Source organism: Haliaeetus albicilla, chromosome 9 (assembly GCF_947461875.1).
Source record: "Haliaeetus albicilla chromosome 9, bHalAlb1.1, whole genome shotgun sequence".
In the NCBI taxonomy this organism is placed as follows: domain Eukaryota; kingdom Metazoa; phylum Chordata; class Aves; order Accipitriformes; family Accipitridae; genus Haliaeetus; species Haliaeetus albicilla.
Window position 1 is genome coordinate 7633677 of NC_091491.1, and position 25933 is coordinate 7659609.

A 25933-nucleotide genomic window follows, 5' to 3' on the forward strand; every position below is an offset into this window, starting at 1 on the left:
GTCTAAATTTGTTGGGAAATTCCAGCCAAAAAGCAGATTTATTGTCATTCGGCTCAACTGTGCTCTAACAGGATGTTGCTGTGACTGCATTTGAATAATGTTGAAATGTACCCAGGGTGAACTGATTTACATCAGCAAACCAGGGACCTATAATTATTATTATTAAATCTTCAAATCTGCTCTGCATTTGTACTTCCTAGGTGGTGTTTTTTTTAGGCTGAGTCTCATTGGTTGGTAGCTGTTAGCTTAAAGACAGTATTTTTAAGTGCAAGTCAAGTGAGGCATTTTGCCATGGAGTTAACTTATTAAGCTTTTAAAAGCTTTTCTTGTTCATTAACTGTTTGGGCTCACATATCTTTGGCTGGTGGGTTGACCTTGGTTTTTTTCATTATTTTTGAGAACTAAAGACTATACTAGCTGTTAGTTGCTTGTCCTTTTAGTCTCCTTCTTCCAGTCTGTGAAGTAAGTTACACAACTCCTGGTTGGTTTCTCATCAGAATGAACTTGTTGCATGTTTTGAAAAGCAGGGAGTACTTTGTTTGCTAAAGAAGCTTATGGCTTTTTTCCTCAGCCAAGGTGTGGCATTGGCTGTGAAACTTGTCCAGTTCCATGGAGGACTTTGTCCTATACCACTTGTAAAGCTTTAGCTTTACTTTTAGTATGTCCCCCAGCAAGTACATCATCACTGCTATTTATTTTCGAGGGAAAAAACCCAACCTGTTGTGTAACTTATTATATCACTTTGTACCTTGTACTTGCTGTTCAGTGCGGTTGGACTTCATTATCTTGTGTTGCTCTGTTAAGGATGAAGCATCAACTGAGTTGAAGACTTAAGGTTCAGCCTTGATGTTGTAGATTTTCTTTGGCCAAAACATCTTTCTAAATATTTCTGATGACACTTATGTGACTGCCAAACTATATACTAGGTTACCAGGTGATGTAATACTTGAATTGGTGTTGACTGGTTCTTAATGGGCTTTTTTTCCATACCTAAGTGATAACTGTTAGTATCCCAACTGTGGACAATGCTTCAATCTTTGTTTACATGTTGCCTGAGCCATCACTTAGAGAGAGCTGTCAGCAAAGCGGGAGTCGTTGTGTACTGGAATGAAACCATGCAGTGCCAGCTTGTATTGCTCTATGTTCCTATCTCGTAATGAAGGCGATGGCAGTGCCAATGAAGAGAGGTGAGCATGCATACTTGAACCAGTGTTTATGTTGGACTGGTTCCTGAAATCTGTTTTCATTTCAACTGTGCTGCGGCTGTGTAAAAAGCCTTGAAGATGCTAATTATTTTTGTTGGCATACCATAACATATCAATATGTTCAGTGCGAATCGCCAGCAAGTACTTTTTTTTTAATAAATGTTGCTTAAAGTTTGAAGATATTCCCCATCCCTTCCCTTATCCCCTTTTGCTTCATTTATCTCCTTGTCGCCAACTTGACAGCAGCACTGTTCTGCTGAGGTAGAAGGTGAGGACCAGCTTTAATTGTGGACTATAAGATTATAGATCCCAGCTCGTCTGGCAGATCTGAGCTGCCACCAGGTGTTTCACAGCCCCTTCTAGTCCTTTTTTTGTAACACCCAAGGAGACCACAGCCCATGCTCCTAAGTGCATCTTGCCATGTGACACTCTTTCTCATGGATGCTTTTAATGGAAATCTGACATCTGGTGGGCTGTCATGTAGCGTCCCATCTTCAGCTTTGATTTAGACACTTGCATGTATGCTGCCATGTTAGTTTCTGAAAAGAGCCCCAAAAGATCCTAAAAGCAATACCTCATTCACAGTCAGGTCTCTGGGTTGGAGCTAGTGTGTACCAGGCAGCTCATGGTAACAGCATTTCTGTACATCCTTTGCCTGTGGCAAACTCAAAGTGATAGACTTTACTTACTCTGCAAGGAAGGAAACTTAAGCACAGCTGCTTTGACTTGTATTTGCCCCAGGGTTTAGGACATCCACATGGCCCAATTATTGCAACGCAAGTAGTGCCTGGCAGTGTGCATGCATTTGCCAGACCTCAGCCCTATTCCTTACTACAACTGACAGGTACCTTTCTGTGATGCTTTGGCTCTGTAACTTTTTTTTGTTACTTCAAAATTTTTTTTCCAAAGTTCTCATTTCATTTTATAAGTGCTTTTTCATAATGATTTTGAACTTTCCAATTGCTCTTATGATTTGTCTTCACTTGTAAACTTCCAAAATATAGTGAAATTAAAACAGTCTTTCACTTCAGTTTTATGCTGTGTCACATTAACCATTCAGGAATTAAGCAAATTAAGTAATGGGAAGAATAAGCAGCATATCTTAGTAAGTTACTCATTAAAACAGTACAAGAAGACAGCAGTTCTGATTGCTAATGATTTTGGTGACAGAAGGCTCATTCAACTAATGAAATTCATAAAATCTTGGATCAAAATCCTATCTCTGACCTCTAGGTGTGAAATGCAAAACAATCAACATTACTGTGCTTGTGCAATGACTTTGGAATATTTTGGTTTAATGACAAGCGGTGATGGGAACAATGCAGAGAATTTTCTGGTTGCGGTGTTCTTGTTTTCAGTGTACTGCATCAAAAACATCTTTAGTCATCCAAAGAATCAGACTATTTTAGTCCAAGAATCCAAAGAATCAGGCTATTTTAGATAAGTCATTTCTCTGGCTTAATCCCTTAGAAAATAATGCTATAAATCTTCATTTTAGTGAGGTGGCTGGACATGATATACATTGTAAAATATCCTGAAAATGCCTTTTCATAGGGTATATCAGTTTTGTGTGTCAAACTCAGGCTTAAATCCCTTTTCTAGTTAGTTAAAAAAGATAAGAGACTTTCGTCTTGTCTGCAAATTTCTATTTTTGTCTATATATTCTGCAACTTTTCTATTTTAAAAATTTTCACATGGCGTCTGTTAGAATAACTGTTGAACTTGAGTATGGAACTAAGAATTAGAAAATTGTGTTGCACTCCCACTTCTTGCTCTTGTCAAGATGGACCCTGGACCTCCTCTCTGCTTCCTTTCATCCATGCTTGGAAAAGAGAAGACCTTATATAGTCTTAAATGTAGCAAAAATATTTTCAGTGATGAGTTGTGCTAATGCAAGCCTTGTCTCTGTAAAGCAGACAAATGGATGATATGGAGACTATTTGGAATTGAAATATGTGTTGTTAAAAATTTAGCAGGAATTGCCCATTTTAGGGAAATTGTGTGTTTGCTTTCAAACTGGGTGACCTGACAGAATTGCTACAGAGCTGAAGGCTGCCTGGCACCTGACATCTCCTCTTACCGAGGAAACGGTTCTTCTCATTGCTCGGATTGTGTTAAGCAATGTGCCATGGGACTGCCAAGGGGAAATCAGGCAAGAGGCATCCATTCCTGAATAAGTAGAGCAATTAGAGGTTTTGAGACCTTGACTCCATCAGTTGAGCATCTCCTGGAAGTGAGAGGAGATGATGCCTACTTGAAGCAAGCCAGGGTGGAACTCGAGAGCCTGCAGGAAGGTGAGGTGTTCTTGTTCCATGTGGACTCTCTCTGATGCCATCTTTAGTTCTCTCCAGAGTAAAGTTTCTTGTGACGTCCTGGTCCCAGGTCCCCATTCTGTCCACCGGTGACTTTAACTTTCATTTATCTTCAACAAAAATACTTTCAAGTTGTGAGTTCTCTAGCAAAATGCTCTTTCCACCCATGCTGGCTTTTCATGTTTCCTGTGTATGTCAGCAGCCCCCTCCTGCTGTGCTGCTATTCTTTCACTTCCACCCCAAGAGACCCTTCAAATTTTGGCAAAGAGCAAGGTTACAGTCAAGCTTTGGGCTCACCAGGTTGTTTGTGAGGTTGTACTGGTCCCTGAAGGCTCGGATGACTGACATGGCGGCTGCTGCTCAGCAGCCGATAGCACACACCAGGATCTCTGTGGTTTTCCCCATGTGTAACCCATGCTAAGCCCAAGTTAATCCTTGCCAAGTCATTGATGACACGCTAGCAAAGAACACGTCTTCTTGTCTCTTCTTCCAGGTGGTAGCAAACGCTGTGGCTGCCTTGTCAGAAATCAGTGAATCTCATCCCAACAGCAACCTGCTGGATTTGAACCCTCAGAACATTAACAAGCTGCTGACAGCTTTAAATGAGTGCACGGAGTGGGGCCAGATCTTCATCCTGGACTGCCTGTCCAACTACAACCCGAAGGATGATCGCGAAGCTCAGAGGTACGGTTGTTCCCGCTCTTTGCATGGGCCGCTTGGGGTTATTTGGTAGCAGGGCACTTGCAGGCTTCTGGCAGTGTTACAACTCCTGAAAAAGACTTGTGATAACAGGAGTCTCTGTTGAGGTCTGTAACAGCGCAAATAAGACTTGAAGTAAAAGAGGTTTAAAAGGAAGGCAACTTTCGGTACTTTGGGCTGATGCTGGAAACCTGCCCCTTCCCTTTGCAGAACCACTTTCTCTGTTTATTGTTAGTTTTTTTCTTTTACTTTTTTCCATTTAAAAGGCTAATTCTTATGGGAACTGGCCCTACTAAGAAGCGATCAGCCCAAGACAAAACCTGTAACAATGGAAGCACTGTTTGGAGGATTTTCTGGTTTAAATCGGAGCTTTCAAATCTGGTTTTGCTACTTTGAGACACAAGAAGCCCTTATAGGTTTGGGGGTTTCCAAAGTACTACAGGTCTGAGACTGGAATATTTTTTCCAACTAAAAACTGGTCTGTGATATGGTAGAACTGAAAATAAAGGTAAGGAAATTATTTTCCTTATCACTCCAGTTTCATTCTTGTGCTTTTACCTTTAGCTGCAATGACTAAACCTAAATACAAAGACCTTAGGGTTTAGGTAGTGGAGTGTTAATTCATGCACTTCAAGCCTCCTCCTCATCTGTGTCCAGAATCACCAAAAGTCATATCCTGTACCCAAGAGAACAAGGAACCAGCAAGAAGAATTATTTGAAACAGGGGAATTCTCCGACTTGATATATTTCATGTAGATGATGTGGGGGATGGAGGGGGAGGAAAGGGCACAAGCCCAAGTGCAAAATCCTGGGCAGGCCTTTTTGAATTTGATGGGTTTCTTCACTGACTGGTGTTTGAGGCACAACCGATAATCCACTTTTTAAAAAAGGCCTGCCAGTAGTCTTGCTGATTTTTTTTTTTTTTTCTCCCCACCTCCCTCCCCCTTGTGTTCTGTTTCTGTGCCAGAAACAGCTATTAATGAGTGCTAGAAACCTGCAGAGATCTCCAGGGTGTCAGGCTTGTATTATTATTATGTCAGAAAGGGACCACTAGTTTGAACAACTGTGAACATGTCCCAGTTCCTCATCCGTAATTCCTCTGAAGTGGTGTGTAAAACTGGATGGGCAGTAACTCCTCTTACTCCTTTGTGTGGAGTTTGACTCTTGGAGCCTGCCTTATTTCAGATAGGAGAATGACAGCACTTAGTTTTATATAGTGTTCTCCTTCACAGCAAGGCTGATGTTGTTACCCCTGTGCGTGGAGAAACTGAGGCACGGAGAGATGAAGCAGCTTTGGCGTGCCAGGTGATCTTGGGCGGAGGTGGCTGGGGATTGCCCCCAACTCTGACTTAGACTCCTCTGCTCTTCACTTAGCCATGCTGCTTCCCTTCCAGGGTGGCTGAAAGCAAATCTTTCAGGGAAAGAAACTTCAGGAGGCACAGATGGGAATAAGATTGTTCTGGGTTAGCAATATGTGGGAGGGGGTGGAAAGAAACTTGACAGATGCTGCAAGAAAGACCATATGAACCCAAACTTCCTTTCTGCTTGGGATGGGTTGTTTAGGATGCTGTTGATTGTAGGATCCACTGAGGCAAGTGGTGAAGCTGAGACTTGGGAGGGTATTTAGGTCACTCTTTCCCTATATCTTCAGAGTAACAGAAACCTTTTTTTGCAGAAACAAATGGTTGAAATGGCAGCAACCCCCCCCAAGCAAGCCAGAAGCATGTATCACCTCTGAATGATTATATGGGGGCTAAGGTGTTTTTCTCATAGCTGTTTTGTTAAAGTTGTGTTTGTAAGTGACAGACGAGATCACAGAAATAGAGAATACCACCAGGCAAAGGCAGGAAGCACTAATGACTGAATATGTGTTGGGGCTGTAATGCTGAGATCTGGAAGAGTTCCTGAGCTAACTGTGGCAGGAGAGAAGCTTGAAGCTGTGAGAGAAGTCATTCTTGTCTGCTTCGTGCTGTGTTCAGGAAAGCAGGACTTTGCCTGTTCTTATGAACAAAACCAAAGCAAAGTAGTGTCTGAGAAGCTGTCTTCAGCCATGTACAATCTTTAAATTCAGATAAGACCTGAAATATTTGACATTCTGAAATACGTGTGAACCCTTTCTTACTCCTCTTTCTCCAGTATTTGTGAACGGGTGACCCCTCGGCTGTCTCATGCCAACTCGGCAGTGGTGCTGTCAGCAGTGAAGGTCTTGATGAAGTTCCTGGAACTTCTTCCCAAGGACTCTGACTATTACAACATGCTGCTGAAGAAACTTGCCCCTCCGCTGGTGACTCTGCTGTCTGGAGAGCCTGAAGTTCAGTATGTTGCCCTGAGGAACATCAACTTGATTGTGCAGAAAAGGTAAAGCCTCAGGGAGCTGTTATTCCTGGGTTGTCGAAGGGCATCTAGTTATCTCAGACCTTCAGATATTTCTACATGCACAGAACTTCATTTAATCCAGGTTCAGATCCCTCGAGGGACAGTTTAAACAGTCTCATGACTCTGGTAGCCTGAATTAATTTTCTTTACAGCATACTTGTGATACTGGTATCATACAGTATCTCTTTACCTGCCTCTCTCTTTGCCACCTTTTTAAGAGCCGTAAGAACTGCCCTCTAATCAGACTCTAAATTAGATTGCAATAGGAAGGAGGGTGTAACTGTACAGTTCATAGTGACCTGTAGAAACTCAATGTGCCTATGCTATTCTCTTCAGCATAGAAAATAGAGGCTGGTGACATACTGATGTACAGTGGGTTGGTTTTTTTCACCAGTTTACTCCCACATGCATGTTTAAATACTGTTCCTTGCTGGAAAGGTGGGATAGGTTGGATAGCACTTTGTAGATTGTATTCAGGGCAGAGTTACTGTGCACTGGCATCTTGCAAGTGAAAGCAGAAAATGAGTTTGTAGGTGGGGTTTGCATTGAGATAAGGATGTTAGTCTTTCACTGAAAACACTGTCATCCACTGACTGACTGCAGTGGTTGGCTCAGCAGTTCAAATGGAGGAAGTAGAGATGTAGGCATAGACAGACTTGAATTCTGCATTTTGTGTCTAAATCTTTTTCTCCAGCTTCTAACTTTCTTCAAAATGTTGTTCTCATATGTTTGTTTGCATGTCCTGGACACAAAGGGACACCATTCTGTTTCTCAATGAATGTTTGAGTAGATTTCTAAACAAAAGATACCTTTGGTTAGGATATAGCCCATTGTTTTTACCAGCCTTAAGTGAAACAATGTTATGTTCCCCCCAGGCCTGAAATCCTGAAGCAGGAAATCAAGGTGTTCTTCGTGAAGTACAACGACCCCATCTATGTCAAACTGGAGAAGCTGGACATCATGATCCGCCTAGCTTCTCAAGCAAACATTGCCCAGGTCAGCTGAGGAACTTCCAATGTGTTCTGCATGTGTTCTGGGGATGGAAAACCATCTCGGGGTCCTTGCATGAGGATATATGCAGCTACTTCTAGTGTTGTCCTGGCTTTTAGGCATCACTGTCCCTGGTAGAGTGCTCTTTGCAGCTACTTAATGGGAGGTGTTGGAGTTTCCTCCATAATGTAAATGTTAATAGCATGGTATGTCTTAGATCGTGACCATTAGGTAGATCTTGTTTTACAGATTACAATTCCAGGAGGAGAGCTGATGTCTCCTGTCAAATGAGTCACTGCTAGTGCTGAGGTTGGAATGAGAGGCTTGTTTCAAGTGAGAGAGGTGTGCCTGTAACGGGGGCATTCAGAAAGGCCAAACATTACTGAAGTGTGAATTTCAAGTGTATTAGTTAAATTGTTAAACCCTTGCATAGGCACTCTTCAGAGCTAAAATAACCTTTGTTTTGTTTAGCTTGCTTCCAGAGTTGAAATAGCACAAAGCTAAAGCTAAACTGAATTGAGACTGCTTTACAGCCTAGATTCTCCTTGGATTTGATATTGTTTTAATCCACATTCCTTTCTGAGAGGAAGTGGCCTTGAGTGCAACCCTTGCCACAAGGCCTAACACTAATGTAGAATGATTAATGTCTCTGGTTAGTGCTATTATTGTGCTATCCTAATTGTCACAGAACAGTTTCATTTAAAGTGTCATTTTTAAGCAGCTCTCTTCAGCTCTCTCCTCTGATGTTTTTTGGAACAGAGCAAGATAATTCATGCCCCTTTTGTGCTGGGGACATGGAAAACATTTTAAAAATCAGTTTCCATGAGAACGTATTCAGAATTTTCTATTTACTCTTGGTAGGTTCCATACCAATTTTAATGCATAATGTTTAGATAATGCAGGTTGTTTGGATGAAAGGCAGTGGTGTCTGGAGGGCAGAGTCTGGGATTGGAATCTGCAGACTAACGAATGACTCTTCTCCTGGTTCTAAAGAGGCATTCCTAAAAACAACCCCAAGCTTCATCAGAAATATGCCCTGAAATGAGACGCAAGGAGAGCAGGCTTCTACCTGCATCCTCCCTGTGTGGCTTGTCAAGACTGTTCATCTTCATGCCTGTTCTAGACCAAGGCAGCAGACTAGTTGTATCCGAGTCACTCAGACTTGGGCAGTATTTGAAAAGCATAAGCTGCTAAACCTGGGTGCTCTAAGTACTGTGCAACATAGATCATCCAAGGAAATAATAAAACTTCAAAACACAGATGTCCTGTCTACTCCTTGAAGATTTATTTGTCTGCAGTCTGGCCCTTCAAGGCCTCTTCATCTTGTCATTGTTCTGAACAATTTGCATTGACTAGAGATTTTTTCAAACCACTGTCTCGCTTTGTGCTGTTCACCTCTCCTTTGCTATCTATTTGTGACATCACGATGAAATCCCCGATGTCACGTTTGACATGAGAAACTGAAACAAATGAGTTTATGAGGGAATATAAATTGTGTAGGGTCTTTTTCTAATTTTTTTTTTCTTTCTAAACTAAGTGATTTGTTTAAGACAAAGTAGCTTTTTAGTTAGTGGTTTGTAAGATCCCAGCAGGTCCTGGTTCAAGCCCTTGTTCAGTTTCCATTAGCAAAAAACCTGAGACAAACCAGTAAATCTTATTCTTAAGAGGGGGAAATATCTTCATATTGTTAATCTCTGTATAGGTGTTCCAGGGTGTCCTCAGATCTCCTCTGGATCCTCAGTTTGGATCCAGTAGAGATCCAGATGTTCGTCTCAGCACAGAAAAGGAGGGATTAAGAATGGTTGTTGCTGAGAGCTTTGCATACAGTGAATGTAGAACAATAAGTACAATAAACCACACATAAAATCTATGTGTATGGATGTGACCCCTACTTCACTGTATTTTCAGTGTAAGAATGAACAGCAACATTTAAGTTTGGCAGGGCTGACTTTGCCCCCAGCTTTTGTTCAGGGGAATTTGAAAATAATCTAGACTGAGCTATCTTTTGGCTTTGGCCAGCCTAAACCAAGTCTTGCTGCCAATCCAAACCAGTGGGTTACAGAGACTGATTACAGAGTTTGTTAGCTTTGAATGTGTGTGGCTAGCTGTGGAAGAATACATCCTGCTCGTGTTATGGTATTCAAGTAGCATCACTTGTCAGAGTGGGATGTACTCTCTGTGTGACCCCAGAGATTCACATTGGTGTGCTTTCTCTGCAGGTCCTGGCAGAGCTCAAGGAATATGCTACTGAGGTGGACGTTGACTTTGTGCGTAAGGCTGTCCGAGCAATTGGGCGCTGTGCCATCAAGGTTGAGGCAAGTATCTGAATCTTAAGGTTTTCTGTGATTCTGTGTTTTCAGAAACAATTATGAGCTTTGCAATCTTGTTCCCACCATATGCAAAGTTTCTTTGCTCCTGTGTGGGCAATCAAGTGATCTGGATATATCATGCTCATGGGCAAAGCCCCAGCTGAACAGTAGGACTCGTGAGCTCCAGGTGAGTACATCACAGGAGGGTGGTGTGCTCCTCTCAGACCTCAGCTTGCAGGCAGAACAAAGCAGCTAAATCATCCTTGATGGAATATTTTTCTGCACTGGCTTCAATGGAACAATGACCACTTATCCATGAGGACCTCCTTTAATAGCTGTGGCCTGACGTTTTGAAGGCGGAAGGAGAGGATATTGTGCAAAGAAACTCAGTATTATGAAAGGTTTTGTCTCCCTCGTTGCAGCTGAATAGAACACACATGCATAGAATTACAGAGGTTTGGTGCATGTAAGTGCAATTTGCACAAACATAGTGGCTCCATCCTGCTTATCTAGTGTTAAAGGTCCATATAGCTTGTAGCTTCATTTGGACTGTGCTCTCTTTAGCCTAGATGCTTATGCAAGTAAGTTCCCAAGAACCTCTGCAGTTACCCAAAACAACAGTCTGAAATGTCCTCTGCCAGTTGAACATCCACCAAAATGCTCATAACAGACTTATTTTTTTTTAGTGATGTCCCTGTTAATCTCCCTGTAAATGAATCTGCTATGCCTGACAGGAGCTCAGAAAGCCTGTGAAGAGAGGGAAGACTTACGCTGTGGTGTCGGTACTTTTCAGTAAACTGATAACTGAGTGCAAAATGTCACATAAGTGGTCTAATTTCAGCTGAGCTCATTTAGCTTTTGCTAAAGTGTGTTCCTATGAGCATTGCCTGACAGCAGATTTAAATAAAAACCTAATCATGCCTGGCTGAGTATAGTGTCAGTGCACAGGTTTCCCTTGTTTCAGCTAAACTACCCTAAGTCTGTGTAGAGGCCACCAACTGCTGACACCACTGTCTGCACCATGCAGCCTTTTCTTCCTTCCTTCAGCTCCTAAAGGTTTATCACTGCCATGGGCTTTCTTTTAAGCGTGGCCCAATAGAGCAGGTGATTGCTGCCTCTATTTCATGTCTGCAGTTCAAAATACTGGAGTGCTTCTTCCATGTTGTGTGCAGGCAGGAGGCTGTCTGGATGGAGCCACAGCAGTAGAAACAGTAGAAAATGCTCTTGAGTGGGGAAGAGGGCTACTGAGAAGTCAAAAGAAGCTGGTGGTAGCCTTTTTTTGTAGTGGTGCTTGTGCTGGGAAGTGGGAGTTTGCTTTAGTTCTCAGTAGACACTTTCTCACTAGGATTTGACCATGCGTCTGTCTTAGTTTCACATGAAAGGTGGTGGTATTCCTGCAGTATCAAGGTGTTTTTAGGCGTTTTTACCCCTTTCCTGCCCTCATCCCCTACATTCTTTTCTTCCCAGCCCTGATATGAAGATGGCCACATTCAATATGCAAAGGACTAATAATAATGTCCCAGCAAATGTGCAGTGACCCTCTAACTGTGTAATTGTCTCTCAATAAGTCGCGTTAACCTTGATTTTTAGCAATGCTCCTTGGAAGACACTGCTGCTAAAGATGAGGTCTGTTTACTCCTCTAACGAGAGCCAGATTTAAGGAGGGCAAATATAGAACAACTCATTACAGTGTCCTCATCTCTAGGTTAATCCCTGTCCCCAGTGCATCTGTGTTTACTAGAGGCTGTTTGCACTGTGAATTATGACTAATGGAAGAGCATTCTCTCAGCCATCAGTGTCCAAGTTCCCAAGGCTTAGAAATCTGCTTTTTGTCATAGGGCACAGCCAGCAGGAGCTGTTGATGAATGAATATTCATGGGGAACCTCAGCTCTGCCTTCAAGGATCCTACCTTTTGTCTAATTGTCTTCCCGAGAAGAGTAAGACAGTAAATAAATTTGTCTGCTGCGACGTGCACCATAGAGCAAGTGTGGCGTTACCTTTGCTGCGCAGCAGCGCATGGTACTAACAGCAGAGGTAGTGCTTGTTTTGGAATTGTAAGCAATACCCATGCTGACTAGCAGGGCTGATGGGTTTTGCCCAAGCTTAAGTAGTCATATTGATTTGGGGGATGTCAGAACAACATCATTTTGCATGGATAGTCTAGCTGGGCTCAGAGTTAGTTTGAGTATGTCTACAGCAAACCGTGTGGTATATCTAGACTTGACAGCCCGAGGTGAAGGTATCTGGCTTGTGCATCAGTTTGCTCCATTGACAGCACTAGATGAAGAAGTCGTCTGATGCTTTGATTGTACGGAAACAAAGCACCACTCCTACAGGAAAAGGAAATGAAGTGGATGCAGTAAGAACAGTGATTCCTCTGAAGCAAAGGAGAAGCAGAAGGAGCCATATTAGAAGGGGATTTGTCCCGGTTCCAGGAGATTCTGCCAGCAGTCTGGTTCTTAGAAATCATTGAGGCTTACAGCTGTGAGCATGGTGTGTGCTACTTCAGTAATCTTGCAGGATTTCATTTGGTGTCTACAGAAAACCAAAGCAATTTTGATGTTGGTTGGTTGTCCTTCCTCACTCCAACTTGAGTGCTGTTCTGGTTGGGGCACTCTTTCATCAGTTTGCAGAGCACTGCAGTCCCCAGGGAGGTCCACCTTCAAGTAGCAGTGTGTTTACAAGGGATGGGGTGAGCTGAGATGTATTTTGTTAGAGGAACTGCTCTGCTGTGCTTGTGCCCACGACTGCTCACTTTCCAAAGGACTCTTGGGCTAAAAATCAATACTGCATATTTCAAAGTGGATGTTTTGCTCTTCCTGGAAAAATCATGCTTTGAAGTGTCTAAAGAAAAGAAAAATAAACCTTAATTTGCTTTTCCTTGAATTCTGCAGCTCTCAAAGCTTTGCTAGTTGTAGGCTTTGACAGGGCTGGACTGCTTGTTGCAAAGAGTGACTGATGCTGTAAGTTCTGTAGAGCTGGCTTAGGACAGATTTACCCCAAGTGCCCCAAGGCCCGCAGGGCCATGTGTTAAAACATCTAGTGAAAGTTGTTGAGAAACTGGCAGGAGATGAAATTGCAAGCTCTGAAGCATCTATCTTGCAAGGACTCTGAGTGGGATTCCTACTGTGTGCAATGTCAGTCTGTGTGGAGGCAGGTTCATGGTCAGTCTCAATGAAATGGAAGAGTCTTCCAGGTCACAGGCCTCAAATCTCTTCTTGAGCAGGAGAAGGGTGCAGAGTAGGATGTTGTCAGATTGCCATTTCACTGACTCTGTAGTGGCACAGTACCTGTAAAGCTGTGCTAAGGAGGGAGAGGTGTCATAAAAAAAATTATACCAATCATATAAAATTACACGATACCTCTCCTTACTCTGACGCCATTTGTATTGGATTTTTTTTCTGTTTGGTGTGAATTGCAGGGGAGAGCCTTACGACCTTTAGAGCCAGTTTGCAAAGACAGAGCAAATGCTGGTTTACAGTGTCTCCTCTCTTGGCTGATCCCCACGCCAGCATTGCCACTGTTTGCGCTTGTAGGCTGTGTTTGTAAGATACCACAGCTAGAGTCACAGGGGCAAGAAATCAGCAAAAGGTTTTAGTCTCTGCTTGTCCCAAATTCAGCTCTACCGGTCTTGAGGTTTGTCCTTGAGATTTTTGTCCATTTTCAAAAAAATTATTCCTTTGACTTAAATGCCAGAGCATTCCTCCTCCTCCTCCTGCCCAGCCTTCAAGTGCTCTGAAAGTGAAGGGCACTGTTAGCTCACTCGAATTGAAAAATCCACCTACGTTGCTATTGTTTGTGCCCTACGATATTTGTCTCAATCCTGAATGCTTTATGAATGTTCTGATGGTGACTGCCTAGGCAGTGTCATGAGCAGTCTGCTTCTCACATTAATCACCAGCTGTGTAATGAGGCTTCATATGTGCTCTGCTAATAGCCAAATTGCTGTCCTTATCTGAGACTCTCTGGTGCTGGAGTGGGTTGCTCCTGTGATGTCCTGCCTCACTGTGCTGTTTGGGAATAGACCTCCCTGAATTATTTGCCTCTGTCTCAAGTTCTGGTTCCTGGACCATGCCAGTGTCCAGTCTTTGTTATGTTACAGTGCCTGTGGCTGGGAATTTTGAACTAATTAATGTGAAAGCTGCATTAGCAAGAGCTGGATTTCTATTTATAGCTGTATCTTCACATGTTGCTAGTGACCTCACCCCAAAAATACTGAACCTCTTGCTGGTGTGAGCTGCTTTTTGCTGCTGTTCTTGCAGCATGATTGACAGCATGGTTTTCTCCCGCTTACTAGCTTCCCCAGACACCTTCCAGCAGTCCTTGTCAAAACTCTCCCAGCTTTGGTTGCCACAGCTTGGGCAAGTCCAGGAGAGCTCATTCAGTGGCCTTTTTCAACTGCTAGTCAGCAAGAGGGTGATATAAGTAGTAATGCAGGCAATGTTCTTAAGGTCTCTTGTGTGGTGATCCAGCTATCTACTGGCACAGTTGTTTCAACTGTTACTTTTTGCAGGAGTTGGAGTCAGCTGGTATCTCCACTGTAATACACAAGCACTTGTCAACCTGTAGTTTTTTTCTGGACATGCATATTGAGTTGGTAGCTGTCATCCTTTTGTCTTCCCACTCTGGGCCTTTTCTCCTGTGCCTGCCTTGTGCCTCAGTGTGCGCTATGGGCTGGGAAGGAGTGTTTCTTCAGCTTGTTTTAGTTGTACTGTTCTGTTCTTCTCTCTAGCAATCTGCAGAGCGCTGCGTGAGCACACTGCTAGACCTCATCCAGACCAAGGTCAACTATGTGGTCCAGGAGGCCATTGTGGTCATCAGAGACATCTTCCGCAAGTACCCTAACAAGTACGTGAAAGTAGTATAAGGTTTTTGGGAAGCTCTTGTCTGCTAGCATCAGAATAGAGCAATGTAAAACTCACTCAGCATAGCTTACCAGGGCTCTGAAGCAAAGGTGGCCGTTTTTCTGAAAAGCAACGTCCATTCCGATTCTAGGTCCTAGGTACAGTAGGATTCGGAGGCTGGCTCTAGATGAGGTATCACCCTGACACATTATTAGTTTGAATTGAAAGCTTCCTTCCCCACCACTCCATATTGATGCTGAGTATAAGCCTTAATCAAAAGCTAGTAAAGCTCTTGTAGAGAATGCCAGAAGGAAAGTTTGACCAAGTTTACAGCATCAGGCTTCTGGTTTTGCTCGTCTGCTCTAGAAGGCTTATACAAGGCCATGAAGGTTCATGGCACTCATGATCTGAGATCCCAGTCAGATTGTGCTGAACAGAACACTGCTGGTTTTCTCCATCGAGTGTTCTCTCTGGCTTGGGCAGTACTCAGCTTCTTTTAAGCTGTTTCTGCAATAAGGTTTTGTCTCTTCAGCTACAGAACAGCAGCAGTGTCTTTCAGCAGAGACTTCATGATCACCTAAAAAAGTAATATGGGAGATCTGCAGGCCTCTCTGGCAATTTCTGCTGTCAGCTACAAGATAGATTGCCTGCTTATGACAGGGATACCCACGCATGGGAATAGGGGAAGCTAAATAATTAGTGTGGGGTATTGTCTGTTTTACAGCAAAGCCTTTCGGGAAGTGTAATATGCAGTTTAGAGTTACCAGTCTAAAGATGCCAGTGAGGCTGCAGGATCTGATACAAACTCATGGTTTGAACTGTTGGATGATCAAATGTTCCCTTTAGCAAAACAGGGAGAGGGAGGCAGCTTTGTCTTGCATTCCACATCTGGGTGCTCTTGCTGGTTAATGAAACTGCAGAGCTCTTGAGGACCCTGTGACATCTTAGTACTCAGCCTGGAAAAAGAAAAAGCCTAGGAATATCTTCTGTAGTTGAGTGAAAATGCTGCTTGTTGCATAGAAATACAAGACATTGTAATTCAGTGCAGGATTCTCTGCAGAATTATGTGTGCGGAGATGGAGTAACAAGTTGAAATCACCCCAGTAATCCACCTGTACTCTGACAAATCAGGTATGAAAGCATCATTGCCACTCTGTGTGAGAACCTAGATTCCCTGGATGAACCAGATGCCAGAGCTGCCATGATCTGGATAGTGGGCGAATATGCAGAAAGAATTGACAATGCAGATGAGCTGTTGGAGAGTTTTTTGGAGGGCTTCCATGATGAAAGTACTCAGGTAAAATTGTGTTGTACATCTTATCTGTAGTGTTTCATGCAGTGTATGTATGGGATGGAAAGTAAATATTATGCAGTGGTCAGAAAATACCCCCCAATGAAAACTTCAATATTTGGCTAAAATAAAACTCTTGGGAGACTGTAGACTTGCTCTGTTGTCTGTATCTCCCAAACTTCTCTTCTTGGAAGGATAAGACAGAACAGGAGGGGTTTCTAGATGTTGCATACTTCTTGGGTAATAGCCCTACTAGGGACCAGAACATACAGAAGAATAGTGATGAGATGCATAAAAGTATGACATAAATCTCAGTGTGCTGATCAGGGACTTGTCTGCGAAAATGTTTTGCAACAGGCAAGATTCTGCATCTCATTGTAATGGGTTTCACTGGCAAAGAATAGTATAATGTTGTTATAAAGCATAGGACTTGAGTTTCATATCAGTAAAGGATGTTGAGACTTGGGAGGTGTCGCTAAAGCATGGATGAATTTTCTTATCTCTACTGTGTCCCTTTCTCTTAGGTGCAGCTCACCCTGCTGACTGCTATAGTGAAGCTGTTCTTAAAAAAGCCTTCGGAGACACAGGAGCTGGTTCAGCAGGTCCTCAGCCTGGCCACGCAGGTAAGCCAAGATATCCAGTGAACCAGAGCCCTCCAGATGCTGTGTTGGCCTGCTGTGTGGTGTCTCCCATCTAGCAGGCCAATCAGCTTTGCAGTAGATGGGATTCAAGCGTGTTCCTCTCTCTCCCATAGCGACTCCATTTAAGAGCTGCTCTGTGCCTGTTACCATGCCATCTGGCATCTGCTCTCTCCTCCTCAGCTCTTGCTTCATCCTAATTCCTTCCTTGTTCCCTCACCAAATGAAAAGTTAGAGACAGGGTAGAGTTACGAAGAAACAAAAATGCTTTCTCCTTGAAGGTGGCTTGCATCTGGAGCTAAGACAGAGGGAAAGGGCCTGGCAAAGACTTTGTTTTGCGAACAGCAAAGCATAAGCAGTGCTATGAAAAAGAAAGAACTGAGGTTTGGTTTTTTTCCTTTGTCCTTGGATGCTGTCAACCAATGTGGCAGCTTTGCTGGAGGCTGTAACAGTGGGTTAAGATCCCAGATTCATTATGCATGAGGTGCTGAGTTATGAGCTCAGATCACTGCAGGCGGGGCTGGGCTTGAGCTGGCAGACAGAAGTGCTGTAGTTCAGGAGGACAGAAGTGGAGATGTCGTGGTGGCAGGAGTGGGGAAGACCTCAGCTGATCCTCCTACACTCCTTGTCTGTAATGACTGGGGTAAATGTGTGATGGTGTAGTCCAAAAAGAGCAGCTCCTCTCCAGACCTGCTATGTCAAGTGATGGAAATAGTCTCCCAGCTGTTCTGAATAGGCTGCGATTTTTTTCTGAGCAGAAAACCTGGAGTCAATCATCAGCTGGCCTTTTTGGTTGTCTTTGCTGCCAGAAGTCATGGCTGTGGACTATTAGTACTTAAAACTTTTATTCATCCCTTTGGGGGTGTCGCATTGGCCAGTGGCAAGAAATCTGTGGCCTGCTTTTCTTGCTTCAAAACCTGCTATTAGGCAGGCTCTCAGCTCCTCTTTAGAGAGGGGTGGGCCAAGGGCATGCTGTGTCATTTGTCTAAGTCAACAGAAGAAAGGTACTAAGTGTTAAAACCCACTATGCTGAGTCACAAAACACTTAATGGCACCCTAGGAATATAATAGGCGTCTGTTTTTTCTCTGTTTGTCACAAATGTTGATTCAGTCTGGCTTCTTGTATTTTATGTGAATAATAAGTCAATGTAGGATAACTGGCTGTAAAACACTAAAAAGCCTCATGCTTCAAGGTCTGATTTCTAGGTAGAGATACTGTTTTTCACTTGAGTGGGAGAGTAATTACATGTGTGTTTCTTTCCCCAGCCTTAGGTATTGTTGCACTTTGAGTGTCTCAGCAAACTGCAGGTGTGATTGTAGCAGGAGCCAGCTTAATCCAGCCAACACTGGTGAAAATAGCAATGAAGCAGCTGGGGATGGGAGGGACACAGATGTGTAGCAGTGATCAAGGTCCCTGGCAAACCCATAACCTAATGGATGGCACAGAGCCTCTACATCTCCATAGCTGTTGTCTGTGTGGTGTGGGTGGGTAACCAAGCTAGCATGGTTTTGTTGTTATGCACCACAGGTGCACATGCAGACCCTGGAGAGGGGAGAATTGGGAGAAATGTGGAAAGGGAAGATCTGAGCCTCTTGTTCCAGTAGATTTACTAAAGTTTCAAGTCTGTTTATTTGGCTGTGGGAAGAAACAGTCAGTCTTGAATCTGTATGTGCCTGCAAGTAGATAGGAGCATGTGGTCTTTCATGCCTGCCCTTGTAGAAGCCCTGCCTGATCTTGATCTGCCTGCCGCAGGCAGCCTGCAGAGAATCTTGTAGGAATTGTTAAGGGCGAAGGGTGTAAAGAGTCCACGACTCCACCATCAAACTGAAAAACAGCACTGCAGAGAAATCTATCAGTTGACCCAGACATTGTATCTAGGTCCTTACAAGCAAAATGAGCTTAGCGTGCTCAGTCTCATTACAAATAGAGGTTTTGCTGTGTGCCTGAGAATGTCTTGAGACAGACGGCAGAGAGTCAGGTTATAGCAGGTCAGCAGCAGCGTGAATGAGATCACAGAAGAAGAAAAGAAATGACAAGGAGGAACGCCAATGAGGTATACAATATGTTGCCAGAATTTTACGGGAAAGCCTCAGAAACATTTACCCCGTTATTCTGCTGATGTGGGGATTAAAAATCCTAGCTCTTGTTTCCATGAACAGTTCAAAACATGTTGCGCTACAACATAAAAAGCACACCACCTCCCTCTCCCTAGAACATTAGCTGCAAACTATCACCAGTCACTTTGCTGTTCTGGGCAGAGCTATTTGAAAAGGAGAGAAATAATAAGCACTTCATGCAGAGGCAGAAGTATCTGCAGTAAAACAAGGGTATTATTGACAGCTGGAGAACCGGTGAAGTATCTGAACTGTGTATCATTAGCATCTTTCCATATGTCATTAGATAACTAAAAGGTAGGATAAAGAAGATCTCTTTTAGTATGAAGAATATGGCCTATTAAGATCCATCCTGTAGCTCTGCAGTGTCTTTTTGTCCAGCAGTGCCCTTGGGTAAGTCATATATTTCCAGGAATCTTGGATCATTCTGTTACAATGTGCAGTATTGCATGTCTGCTCTTAGTATGTGACAGAGTCATTTTGACTCGCTTTCTTTTCTTCTGTCTACACCCCCTTGGATTTCTCCTAATACTTACTGTTATGTCAAGTGGCACAGAGTTTGGAAAGTAGTTGATGGCTCTGTGGGTTGGAGCAAATGTGGGATGTAAATCCTAGGCTTTTTGCTCCCTGACCTGCTGAGCAGGAAGCTAGGCATTAATACTTTGGTTCTCACTTTTAATTTTGGGATGTTCTTCACAACAAGCAGTTTGTGTCATCATTCTGAAATTGGTGACTGTTGCAACTGGATGGTTGGTTTTTTTTAATCCAGCAGAATCACTGCTAGAAAAATTAAGTGATTACAGGCATTAGTCCGCCTCAAACCTGTGACCTGTATTGCTTTGTCCCAGGATTCTGACAATCCAGACCTGCGGGATCGTGGCTACATCTATTGGCGCCTTCTCTCCACGGATCCAGTGACTGCCAAAGAAGTGGTCCTGTCAGAAAAGCCACTTATTTCTGAAGAGACCGATCTGATTGAACCGACTTTGCTAGATGAGTTGATCTGCCATATTGGGTCTCTGGCTTCTGTGTACCACAAACCACCCAACGCTTTTGTGGAGGGGAGCCATGGGATCCACCGCAAACACTTGCCAATTCACCATGGAAGGTAAGCTGAGGCAACCGTGGTGATGATGGGCAGGATTGGTTGTTTCTTTCTAGCAAACAGACCAAAAGGTGCAAAGACTTTTTTTTTTTATAACACTCCAGTGGTGTTTTGTTGATTGTGTAGGGGCTTGCAGGTCATTCAAGGGACCATTTCATTGTAGAATTTAATCCTGGGTATGGAGTGTCTGAGTTCCTGGATCAGAAGACAGAGGAAGTATCAAAGTTCTTGTGTGAGGAGAAGCTATGATGTTTTTTCAGAAGGCGCTGGCTGTAAGCCCTCTTGACATGAGAGTTTGAATAAAAAAGCAGAAGCTTTGGATAACTGGTGCAAGGGCATACTTCCAGGAGGATGACTGTGGTAAAAACAAACATCTTTTTGAGAAGGATACACTTCTTTGATTTTGTAAGAGCTTTTGCTTCAGCAACAGCGCAGCTTTACAAGCCTCACTTGTGTAGAATAATGCTGGTTTCCTGGAACAGGCAAGTACAGGGATCCTTTGCTGTTGGAATGTGAAATGGGGAAGGACTGGTAAAACTACCTTTCTCACTTGGTGCCTATTAAGCAAGGGGAGTGTACAAGCCATCTAAGCCCGATCACTAAAAACTGGGATTAAAAGAAGATGGCCAGACTGCTAAGGTTCTGTCTAACCTTTGGTGGGGGGGGGAATGCTTTGGCTTATTGTCTGGGGCTTAATGCTTCCGCGTGATCATAGTCCTGGAAGTGGGTTAGATCTGCAAGAGCAGGCAGTACAGTAGTCCTGGGCTGCGGCTGGTTTGCTGTTGAGCCTGTTCCTGTGGTTCCTCATTCAGGTAAGCAGTGCTATTTGCACTAACGGTATTAATGACAAACGTAAGTGTGCTTTACAAGAAGCAAGAGTATCCAGGCTTACCTCTTAATAATATTCCCGAAGTGACATTTGGAGTGCTATTTTTTGCTGTTGCACTGATAAATCAGTGTGCGATGCTGCTCCTTGTCTATTTTCTGACACCACTTCTCTGCTATTCTTAGCAACTAAAGCTATTTCTGTAATAACTAGCTTTTGGAAGCCGAGTTGTTTTCTCCCTGCCTGTGAAATCAAGTCTGGCTGCATTGACCCAGGACCAGGAAGCACAAGCCTACCAGTTGGAGAAGAAAAGCAGTGGCTGCTTTCCACAGCTACCCCTCCTAGTCAAAGATTTGCCTCAAAAGCAAAATGAGCTGGGGTGAGGGTTGCTTTGGTCTTTGGTGTTACCAGCCTTCCTCTACACTGTTGTTTCAGGTCACTATGGAAGCTAACGTTTTAGGGGTTTTTAGTCAGCTCAAGAAATTCAGGTTTTGCAAGGAGTGGTCTTTTTACTAGCTTCTTGAGTATATTGTGTACATGGCTTGACTCTCATAGCTCATGCTCAAACAGTCTGCTGACCTCAAATCTTTTCTGACTATAGCAGTGTTGTACATTGCCTTGGTGGTGTTTACTACCAAATTACCCATTCCTTCAACGTAAAACCTTCAGGCCTCAATCAGCAGTGGCAAGCTGAGGAAGCCAGAGTTGGGGGAGGGTCTCAAGGGTGCTCAGCAGAGCACGCTGCATACTGATGCAGTGCTCTAGACTGTTTGGTAAATTAAAAAACTGAGTGGTGTTAATGGCACACCAGGCTTCTCTGATGTGAACTCACCTCGTAAAGACACCCCATTATTGTGGTTTTCTGCTTTACTATTAGCAAAAGGACAGTAAAACCTTACTAGCTGATGCCAAGGCCTCCTTGTACCATGTCACAGCATACCAAATTGCCACTTTCAGCAATGAGAATTACAGTGAGCAGCTCTGCAGGAGCATGGTTGTGGAGAGCCTGAATTTGTGCATCCAGTATGATTTTACTGATGACTAAGAAATTGGTTTGCCTCTTTCTGATGCTGAATGTGCATGAAAAGATACATTAAAATCTGTCAGTTTAAGGCAAGTTAAGGGTGTCCAGTGAAAGATAACCTCCTCACCTAGCTATTTGGAGTTATCTTCATTACTTCTGCACTCCAGTAATGACCATTCTGGTGGCTGACCCATCCGCTAGAGACTGAGGTTTTCCTTCAGATTGCACAGTGAGATAGAGGTGGAAGCATGGAAATGTGGAGATGTCTACCGTGAATGTGGCTTAAGAGAGTCAAGATAGCATTCCCTTGAGTAGATGGGCAGAAGTAGCTAGATGAGTGGTGCTTTCCTGGGTATAAACCTATGAGGAGTTAGTTACGGTTGGGAGAATGCATGCACTACATTGCATTTTGATTCATTTCTTTTTCATTCAAAGCAGTGTAGGACAGGTTCCTTTCAGCTCTCAGCTGATGGGAAGACCCATTGAACAGCTCACAGATGGTGAGATGTTCCTGCCTCTTCAATGAGCCCAAGTGTCATAGAGTTGCAGATGAATCCTAAAGGTGGGGGAGAAATCTCCTGATTGCTTGGCAGTGTTTCCTCATATGGTGGCTCCCACCACCCCTGCTCAGCTATAATGCAGCTGGGAAGTTTGGGGAGATGTTTACAAGGCTCCTGGGAGAGGAGCAGTCTGGTTAGACCTGGGCAGGAGTCCCCATTCCCACACAGGCAGCTGCAGGAAATTTTTGATTCTTGTTCAGGCTGTGCATCCCTTGTGACACCCAACATCTGGGAACCACTGGAGGCTGAACTCACAGGAGCGCCAAATCTCCAACTCGCATGGGCAAACCCAGCTGCTAGTCACTGCCCAAGACTATAAGGGAGAAAGCTCATGTCAAGTCTTTTTGCCCTTTATAACCCACATAATCTTTATTCATTTTTTCTCTTTCAAAGAAAATGCAAAGTTGTTTATACAAATCTCTTTAAAGAGGCCCATTCTGTACAGGAAATGGAAGGCCTGGTGTTTTGGTTTTTAATACAAACTGACTTAGCTTTGTCCTTTCCTAATTTCTTGTTGGGCTTTGGGGCAACTGCAGTTACACAAGACCTTGAAGGATTGCTTTATCTCCCATCAGAAGAAGGATGAGTAAGTGTTGAAGAGGTGTAGTGTTAAAGGGATTATATACTGGGAACGAACCAAGTGTGTGCACTACCGGCTTGTAGTGTGCCTCTGCTCATACATGCTGTTCTTCCCCGTTCTCAGGTTGGGGGTGGGAGTGCATCACGGTAACCACTTGCTCTTCAAAAATCTTTTAGTTAGCTGTTCAGCATACTCAGAAATCTCCCTGCTGAAGGCAGAAGCAGAAAGGACAACTAATATTAGTACTATTAGGGGTCTAAAGCTTTTAATGCAAAAAAGCTTTCAACTCTTTCTGTTGCTGCCTAGTAACTAATTCATTCTGCAGTCCTTATGCTACATCTTTTCCTCTTGGCACTGAAGTTGGGAGCAGCTTATACTCTGTTGCTAAAGCTTTCCCCTCAGTAACTGAATAAGGATAAGGAAGAGAATTGTGGCTACTCAAAATCAGGAGCTGCAATCCTTGCAAAAGAACCACAGTGTTAAACACCTTGTCAGGATGCTAATTCCCATGGCATTTGTGTGCAATTACCTGTTGGCTGCATCTGCAGTAATATGAGCTGGAAATGATTTTGTCAGTTACTGCTGGCAAGAGGATACAAAATAGATTTTAAGTTATCTAAAATATTAGCATCTCTGGATTTAAAGAATAAATACATTGTAATGAGATCTGCCGGGGCTACAGTCAGTCTTACTTTTTTTTTTTCCTCTCCTTCTAAAATTCAGTGGCAAGTGAATATAAAAGGTAGCCAGACTGCATATGCTGAGAAATTTTGGAGCTGTATAATGAGCATTTCTAGACTAGTAATTAACATGCCTGCTAACTTGGAGAAAAGGAAATTACTGATAGAAGGGAGGAATCAATTTTAGATTGAGGTCTTTAATTAGAAAAGAGTTGCTGGTCAGTAGAAGGTGGTTAATCCAGATCTGTGGGGAGTGGTTGAGTTTGCACTCATTAGAGTCAGGGCTCAAGGATTTTATCAGTGTTAGGTCTCTGAAGAAAGCTGGATTTTTTTTTTTTTTTTCCCCCTACATTTACATGTAGTTCTCCAGGCCCATTGGGCTGAAAATAATCTCTATGGGTTTCTGAGCTGGGAAAGTTATTTTCATTGCTGTAGTCCATGTAGTACTCATGGCTCACTGTTTTTGAGGGGTCTGTGATTCTCAAGGTGGGCAGATTACACACTTTGAAGATTCCCTTTTCTGAACTGAAAACCATGCACAGTGCAAGGAAGGTCTTTGTGCTCAAAGCATGTGTTGAAGAACCACTTGCCATAACACACTGCCTTGTACGTGGCAGTGGTCAGATAAGCTGCTAGGATAAGCTTTTAACTGGCTTCTGCTCATGAGCCACCTCTTGCTGTGTTTCCCCATGCTGGGAATCTGGAGACCGAAGGTGACTAATGTTTCTCTCTTCTGCTTCTTATTCCTCCCACCCATAGCACTGATGCAGGCGATAGCCCTGTGGGCACAACAGCCACTACAAACCTGGAGCAGCCGCAGGTCATTCCATCGCAGGGTGACCTTCTGGGTGACCTTCTCAACCTGGACCTGGGACCCCCAGTGAATGTTCCTCAAGTCTCCTCCATGCAGATGGGTGCTGTGGACCTCCTGGGAGGAGGGCTGGACAGCTTGGTAAGCAGCATCCTCTTTAGCTTCATCTGATGTGAAATAATTGGAGCTGTGCTTATCTCTGCAAAGCCTTGATCATTTGTGCTTGTAATGCTTGGATCACTGAGCTCCCAGTGCTGAGTCCTAAAACTCCAAGAGGATTTAACCAGTGCTATTGTACCAACTTTCAGCAGGTTTTTCCTGCTATAAAATGAATGTTGCTGCATGCTGTAGAATCCCTATGGTCAGCGGATATATTTGTTACATGCTTTTTCTGTCTGTAGAAGAAAACCAAAAAGTTGGTTTAAGGATGTAAAGTGTCCCACTGCTTTGTAATTGATTCAGGCTCCCTTTCAAGAAGGCGTTTGTTCCACCCGCTTCCCAACCCTACTGAATTTCAGTGCAAAACTCTTCAGGGCTGCAGGCCATAGCCCCGTGTCATCCCATTTGTATATTCTCCAGATTATGTCATGGTTTAATATCGGTGACATTTTAATTGCAGTTAGGTCAAGAGGGAAGCAGTCTGTGTAGTCCTCCCCATGCTGCAGCTGCTCATGAGGAGGTATTCTAGTACTAACAGGGTCAAGCTCCAGAGTATGAGTAATTACACATTGCTTCTGCTCTGGGGTGCGAGCTGGGCATGAGCTGCAATGAGAGAAGCGCTTAGCAAGGAGACCGCAGCAGTGGAGAGGAGCTCAGTGCTGTGGTCTTACGCTGGTGGCAGCCAGGATTGAGAAGTGGTGAATGTAATCGTCAGCCTGGGAGTTCTTCCCATCTGGTGGAGTACAGCACACAGATCCATAACACCCTGGTGACTTGCCTACAGGGGTAAGAAGCAGTCTAGGTATATTTGCACCACATAACCTGAGTAAGACTACCCCAGAGAACATAGCTGGGTGTTTTTCAGACCTACAGTGGATTTGTCTTGCTTTGGTTTGAGGTTTGGCTTGTAGTGAGCTGGATTGGGTTATCTGTGTGCCTGGTTTAGGTGCGGTTTCAGTTCTGAGTCAAGCTCTGAATAATAGAGGTAGGAGGCAGCTGGATGAACCCCAATCCTTACTTGTCACAATCTCATTAAAGCAGACATTAAACACGTTTCCAGTTCCAGTGCTTTGTGAGCTAATGAACTGGAAACAACCTAACCCCTAATGGCATTGGTGTTCACAGAGGTCAGATGTGCTTTAGCCTCTGTGCCATCTAAACAGCAGTTTGCTTATTTAGCAAGGAGACTGCTTTTACGCTGGGGAGATAGGGAAATGGTTTAAGCTGGAGCTCCTGCGAAAGCAGACAGTGAGCCCAGAGCAGTGACTTTTGCAGCCTTTGCTCTGCATTGCATGACATGCCACTAAGAAACTGGGACTTTTAATTATGTTAAGGCATTGCAGAAAATGATGCTATCTGTGGTGGCTCAAAATGGCTAGGAGTTAAATTTCTCTGCCTATACTGTCTT

At 43.6% G+C, this 25933-nt stretch overlaps 1 protein-coding gene across 3 annotated transcripts in view; it reads left to right on the plus strand.

The window, feature by feature from the left end:
• Positions 1-25933, plus strand: part of AP2B1 (adaptor related protein complex 2 subunit beta 1) — a 394518-nt gene that overhangs the window by 331636 nt on the left and 36949 nt on the right. For all 3 annotated transcript variants that reach the window (XM_069791367.1, XM_069791366.1, XM_069791368.1), the window contains exons 6-14: positions 4011-4201; positions 6353-6574; positions 7468-7588; positions 9802-9897; positions 14625-14740; positions 15868-16033; positions 16552-16650; positions 19629-19888; positions 24315-24507. In XM_069791367.1, the coding sequence (XP_069647468.1) occupies positions 4011-4201; positions 6353-6574; positions 7468-7588; positions 9802-9897; positions 14625-14740; positions 15868-16033; positions 16552-16650; positions 19629-19888; positions 24315-24507 (1464 nt within the window). The remainder of the gene's footprint in view (positions 1-4010; positions 4202-6352; positions 6575-7467; positions 7589-9801; positions 9898-14624; positions 14741-15867; positions 16034-16551; positions 16651-19628; positions 19889-24314; positions 24508-25933) is intronic.